The sequence below is a fragment of the Mandrillus leucophaeus genome, unplaced genomic scaffold, assembly GCF_000951045.1.
Source record: "Mandrillus leucophaeus isolate KB7577 unplaced genomic scaffold, Mleu.le_1.0 Scaffold49, whole genome shotgun sequence".
Taxonomy (NCBI): domain Eukaryota; kingdom Metazoa; phylum Chordata; class Mammalia; order Primates; family Cercopithecidae; genus Mandrillus; species Mandrillus leucophaeus.
The window spans coordinates 1,627,573-1,634,145 of record NW_012105253.1 but is presented as its reverse complement, the minus strand read 5'-3'; the positions used below and the strand labels follow the sequence as shown (position 1 = coordinate 1,634,145).

The following is a 6,573-nucleotide window of genomic DNA, read 5'->3' as shown; positions in this document are numbered from 1 at the left end:
AAAATAAAGTATGTATATTTTACTTTAAGCAAAAATGAAAATTAAGATGGGGCAAGTGTGCTAAGATACTTGTACAAAGATGCTTTTTTTGATGTTATGATGTTAAAAATTGGAAACGTCCTGCATGCATAAAGAGCCAAAGGCTGATGAACTCATAGCTTTTAGTATCCCCACAAAATGGAATATTATGCAGTCATTAGGAATGTTGATAAAGATGTACATTTATTTGCTTGGAGTTATTAAGTAAACAATATAATGTGAAATAAGTTAAAAAAAGAAAGTATATTCCAAAAAGTGACCCTTTCTGGTCAGTATACAAATATGCAGACTATTAATAAAGTTGACTAGTCTGAGGAGCTTGTTAGATACATATATTCCTGAGCCCCCACACAAACCTGACTAATCCAAGGAGCTTGTTAGATACATATTCCTGAGCCCCCACACTCAAGGATTCAGGGATTCTCATTCAGGCATCCCCCCAGTCCCCACCCACACACACCCAGCCAGAGTTTTTTTTGAGAAGGAGTCTTGCTCTGTTGTCCAGGCTGGAGTACAGTGGCATGATCTCGGCTCACTGCAACCTTCGCCTCCCAAGTTCAAGCGATTCTTCTGCCTCAGCCTTCCAGGTAGTTGGGATTACAGGTGCTCACCACCATGCCCTGCTGATTTTTTTTTTTTTTTTTTTGTATTTTTAGTGGAGATGGGGTTTTGCCATGTTGGCCAGGCTGATCTTGAACTCCTGACCTCAGGTGATCCACCTGCCTTGGCCTCTCAAAGTGCTAGGATTATAGGTGTGAGCCATTGCGTCTGGCAAGGCAGGTTAATTTTTATGCACAGCCTGATTTCTACCATTCTGGGGGCATCTTTGAGAATTTGATGTGAACTATGGATCTTCACCTCTGAAAAAGTAATGGACACACCAAAGCCTGGGTAGAACTTGGAGGGGAGAGGTGGTCCATCATTCCAGCTGAGAGGAAGGATGAGAGGTCACCATCCCTCATTTTCCTCTTGTTTCTATGTATCCTCAGGAGGTCCCTTGCTCCCCCTCCCTAAAGGTTGAGAACCCCTGCCAGGTAGCACAGACCCCCTGGGCCACTGTTGAGGTCGGGGCCCCTCCCTTTTGTGTTTCTGTGAGGGTCGCTGGTGAGGGCTGCGGGCAGCGGTCCGCTCGGTAGTGGCCCCCAGGCCTGCTCTGGGAACCTGCCTGAGCTGCATTCTGGGCTCTTCTTGCCTCCCTGCTGTCCCTGCTGTCCCCACTGTCCCCGCTGCAGGACAGCTCTTAGGTCGCCCTGAGGTTTCGGCCTTCTCCACACTCTCCCTGCTTCTGGTCCAGAAAACGCAAGCTGCCTGTCTGGCTGCACAAGGCTAATGCCGCCACCCCAGCGTTCTCACCCTCCATCTTGTTACCGTCTGTCACAAAAGGTCCCCCCGCCCCCCACCGTGTACACGCAGTGTACATCCACTACTGCATTAATGCTGCTGCTCTGGGCCCCTGGAATGAGATGGGAATGGGGTCAAAGTTGTGGCTATGTGTTGGAAGGTGGGCCGTAGGCAGTGTCATAAACTTGAGGACCCCCAGAACAGTTTACTAACAGACTTCCTCTTTTCGTGTGTGCCTGTAAAAGCCAGGGACTACTCAGGCAGTGGACAGTTCATGGCTGCTTCTAAGAGAAGAGGCAGTCAACAAGAGTCAGGTCCATTTGGGAAGAGAGACGTCCATGGCCTCGGCCACCAGGTGGCATCACTGACCCTTCTGGAAGTGCAGCGTGTCTGGGAAGCCACATCCGTCTACAGGTCCCGTCCCTCCCCGGCCTCCACTCTAGGGCAAGGGCTCAGCCTTTCACCAGGAGGCCTCGCGCCCTGAACCCGAGGCACTGGCTCTGCCTCCTCCCCTCACAGTCCTCGTGTGTCCGCAGCCCCGCCCAGAGGAGCACCTCATTTCTGTTGCCCATCACCGCACCTCTTAGCTCCATTGCTGAGTGGTTGGATGGGACGAACAAGGGGAACATGTAGGGCAGGACAGGCTCCTCTTGGCCTTGGCATAATAAACAGAAAACCCACACATTTTTCTTACTTTTAATATCTAAGATTAAAAAAAACCCCAACCACCAAAACAACCCATTTGCATGTCGGCGACACGCCTGGTCTCGGGCTCCCTTTCCGGGGCTGCCCTCCCGGGTGGCTTCCAGGCCCCCATCCAGGGGAAAGCCCAGCCTCAGTCAGAAGCCACTGTGGCCTCCAGTTCCGCACCAGGACAACCTGGGAGCCAGCCTTTCAGAAAGGCCACCAGGAACTGTTTTTAAAGCATGGAGCTGCACTAGGAGGAAGTTTTCCCTTGAGGCTGAGCTGAGAGTTATTTCTTGTGGAGAAATTTCATTTTATTGCCTAAAAAAAAGGAAAATGAGAACATTTCACAAGGTAGACAAAGGAGGGTGAGATAAATCTTGCCCTTTCCACCCAGAAGTGGTGTGGGTAATGGGGCCCCCACGCCACCCCAGGGAGCCTCATCCCCTGCTCTGGATAAACCAAAGGGGCTTTGTTCTTTCCAGAGATCCCCCTGGGGTCTTCCTTAGACTTTGAGGGGTTTGAAAGGAAGACCATCAGAGCTGTCTAGGAGGGCTGGCTTCTGCTGTGGTAATAAAGGAAGCACCGAATTGACACATCCCTCAGGAGCCAAGGGAGGAGAAAGTGCCCAGCAATGCTGTGTTATTTAAAACACTCCGCTTCCAGGTAGCCCTCCATCCTGCAGGAGGCACAGACATGGCACCCCTGGCAGGCCCTCTGGGAGGGCCTCACTGCTGCAGACACCTCCCTACTGGGGCCTCCGTCCTCTTTTTCTGCTGTGTTCTTCATCCTCCCTTTCCCTGTAAGGCCTTTTCACTGATTAAACTGCAGTCCTTGTAAGTGTCACGTTTCTACTTTCCAGGGGAATTTGGACACCAGTGCGAGTCTTCCTTGTCAGATATCCTTGTCTGGTTCCCGCCATGCTCCCTCGGCTCAGTTCCACTGAGATTTAAAAGTGAAGGAGACCATAGAGAAAGAAAATAGCGAGAAAGCCCGGGGACCCAGAAAAGGAGGTGCTGGGGGCAGCGTTTCCTTTGTTTTCTCTTTGGGGACAGATTAGAACAGGAAGTTAAAATGCCAGTAGCATCTGCCCAGTGCAGGCCGTAGAGCTCTGCATTATTCAGGGCGCTGGCTCCAGTGGAGGGAACTGGTTGGGACTCGGAGACAGACAGCTCAGAGGCACATAGGCTGGGCACCCAGAGCCTGGGTCCTTACCTAGTCCCTTCAGGAACTTATTGACACCGCTGTGCTCTCCACTGGGGAGTGTTTCCAGATACTCTTGGGCTCGGACCTCAAACAGACCTGTTAACAAGAGAAATCCCAGTCATTTGAGTTATTGGTCTTTGTGCTTCTAAACGTGCCCATTTCCTCCCTACCAGAAAAAAGAGAAACCTTGTTTCTGAGACTAAGCTGCTCCTATAAACATGCTCTGAATCAGGTTTTATAAGGGTTTTATTGCTCTTATAGTTGCCCCACCTGTGCAATAACTGTCTTTGGAAGGCTATAAAGCCACCTCGTAGATGAAATCCTATTTTTATTCAACAAACGCCTTCCAAGCGTCTACGCTGTGCCAGGTGGGCGGTTTTAAATCTGAACCGGAGTGGCCAGGCATGGTGGCTCACGCCTGTAATCCCAGCACTTTGGGAGGCCGAGGTGGGCAGATAACTTGAGATCAGGAGTTCGAGGCCAGCCTGGCTAACATGGTGAAACCCCGTTTCTACTGAAAAATACAAAAAATTAGCCAGGCATGGTGGTGCACACCGGTAATCCCAGCTACTCGGGAGGCTGAGGCAGGAGAATCGCTTGAACCCGGGAGACGGAGGTTGCAGTGAGCCAAGGTTGCGCTTTTGCACTCCAGCTTGGACAACAAGAATGAAACTCCATCTCAAAAAAAAAAAAAAAAAAAAGAAAAGTCGAACCGGACTGTCCTGGCTTGGAAGGGGTGCCTGTGCACTCCCATTTCCCTGCATTCTCCTGTAAGAGGGCCCTAGCCAAGCGGCTTAGTTTTCCAGGAGTCCCTCTGTGGAGGGAAGATGGCTAGATAGGCCATCTCCTAGGCAGCTTCTCAGACCCCTGGGGTCTGAGCTTCAGGCACTCTGTCTTATTGCTGACTGATTTTTCATGGACAGAGGGTTCTTTCTAGGATTTTTTTTTTTTTTTTTTTTTGAGACAGAGTTTTGCTGTGTCACCCAGGCTGGAGTGTAATGGCGCCATTGTGGCTCACTGCAAGCTCCGCCTCCCGGGTTCTAGTGATTCTCCTGCCTCAGCCTCCTGAGTAGCTGGGATTACAGGTGCCTGCCACCACGCCCAGCTAATTTTTGTATTTTTAGTAGAGACGGGGTTTCACCAAGTTGTCCAGGTTGGTCTCGAGCTCCTGACCTCAGGTGATCTGCCCGCCTCGGCCTCCCAAACTGCTGGGATTACAGGAGTGTGCCACAGCGCCCGGCTTTTTCCAGGTAATTTTTTTTTTCCTTTTCTTTTTCTTTTTTTTTTCTGAGATGGAGTTTCACTCTTGTTGCTCAGGCTGGAGTGCAATGGTGCGATCTTGGCTCACTGCAACCTCCGCCTCTTGGGTTCACGCAATTCTCCTGCTTCAGTCTCCTGAATAGCTGGGATTATAGGCACACATCACCACACCCAGCTAATTTTCTTTATTTTTAGTAGAGACGGGGTTTCACCATGTTGGTCAAGCTGATTTTGAACTTCTGACCTCAGGTGATCTACCTGCCTTGGCCTCCCAAAGTGCTGGGATTACAGGTGTGAGCCACCACGCCCAGCTTCCAGGTAGTTTTTAAGCTTGTGTGTCTCTCACCTCTCTTACCAAGTGATCTGTAAAGAGATATTTAAATGGATCTGGTAGATCTATTAATATTTTTAAAACTCCTTCGGCAGGTGCCTCCTGTAAGTCATACTCTCCAATCAGTTTTCTTTTCTTTTCTTTTCTTTTTTTCTGAGATGGAGTCTTGCTTTCTCAACCAGGCTGGAATGCAGTGACATGATCTGACTTATTGCAACCTCCACTCCCAAGCTCAAGTGATCCTCCCACCTCAGCCTCCTGAGTAGCTGGGACTACAGGCACATACCACCACACCAATCTAATTTTTAAAAATATTTTTGTAGAAAAGGAGTTGCACCGTGTTGTCCAGGCTGGTCTCGAACTCCTGACCTCAAGTGATCTGCACGCCTCGGCCTCCCAAAGTGCTGGGATTATAGGCATGAGTCACCCACTGTGCCCAGCCTGAGAATTTCATCAATTTGGAAAGAATGGGATAGAAGGAGACCTTGCCACAGATGCTAGAATGTGGTTCTGGGAGAGGCTGGCAGAGGGAACAGAGAAGCCAGGAGAGGGGGCCTTCCCACCAGCTCAATCAGGGCATAACTGCAAGCTCTCTGGGGGAGGTGGGCACAGCCCTATCTGTGCCCCTGCCCTGTGATCTTTCTCCCTGCTCATCAGCCGCCTGGAATAGGGGGAGCTCTAGCTGACTTGGCCCCAACAGAGAAGATGCCCCTAACCTTTGGCATCCTGCCGGCGCAGCTCCCGCTCCTGGATGAAGCCCCGAAACATCTGAGTCTCCATGAAGACCTCCAGGAAGTGGCGGAGACTCTTGGAGGAGACAGCTTTGCGGAAGGCCTCCCGCTGCAGGGTTCTCTCCTCGCGCTCACCCGACGTCAGGAACAAAGAGTAGTGTCCCACAATCTCCACGAAGAAGCGGACAAAGGCTTCAGACACCACCTCATTCAAGGGGCTGGACTCTGAGCCTGAGTAAGGGGAGGAAAGGCCAGGAACGGTGAGGGCAGACAGGCTGGGCCAGAGCCCTTGAGACAAGCCAATTAGTAATCAAAGTACAGTAACTGCTAGTTCCCTTGATGGAAACTGTGATTATCCAGGAGGAGGGTTACCCTACGTTATTAAGACATTTCTTTCCCTGCTTAATTTTTTAAATTTTAAATTGTTAAAAACAAGTTTTTATTTTTATTTTTATTTTTTGAGATGGAATCTCACTCTGTCGCCCAGGCTGGAGTGCAGTGGCGTAATCCTGACTCACCGCAACCTCTGCCTCCTGGGTTCAAGTAATTCCTCTGCCTCAGCCTCCCGAGTAGCTGGGATTATGGGTGCGCACCACCATACCCAGTTAAATTTTGTATTTTTAGTAGAGATGGGGTTTCACCATGTTGGACAAGCTGGTCTCGAACTCCTGACCTCAAGTGATCTGCCCACCTCGGCCTCCCAAAGTACTGGAATTACAGGGTGAGCCACTGCACCCAGCCTTTTATGTTTTTGTTTTGTTTTGAGACGGAGTCTTGCTCTGTCGCCCAGGCTAGAGTGCAGTGGCACGATCTCGGCTCACTGCAAGCTCTGCCTCCTGGGTTCATGCCATTCTCCTGCCTCAGCCTCCCAAGTAGCTGGGACTACAAGCGTGTGCCACCACGCCTGGCTAATTTTTTTATATTTTTAGTAGAGATGGGGTTTCACCATGTTAGCCAGGATGGTCTCGATCTACTGACCTT

General features: G+C 50.3%; 1 protein-coding gene across 1 annotated transcript in view; it reads right to left on the bottom strand.

Annotated features, from left to right (window-relative positions):
* Positions 1-2,062: 2,062 nt before the first annotated feature.
* DENND2A (DENN/MADD domain containing 2A) overlaps positions 2,063-6,573 on the bottom strand; it is a 156,309-nt gene continuing 151,798 nt past the window's right edge. The window contains exons 16-18 of the mRNA XM_011995498.1: positions 5,578-5,823; positions 3,280-3,366; positions 2,063-2,385 (exon numbers count right to left, since the gene is read on the bottom strand). Of these exons, the coding sequence (XP_011850888.1) occupies positions 2,354-2,385; positions 3,280-3,366; positions 5,578-5,823 (365 nt within the window). The 3' untranslated portion in view covers positions 2,063-2,353. The remainder of the gene's footprint in view (positions 2,386-3,279; positions 3,367-5,577; positions 5,824-6,573) is intronic.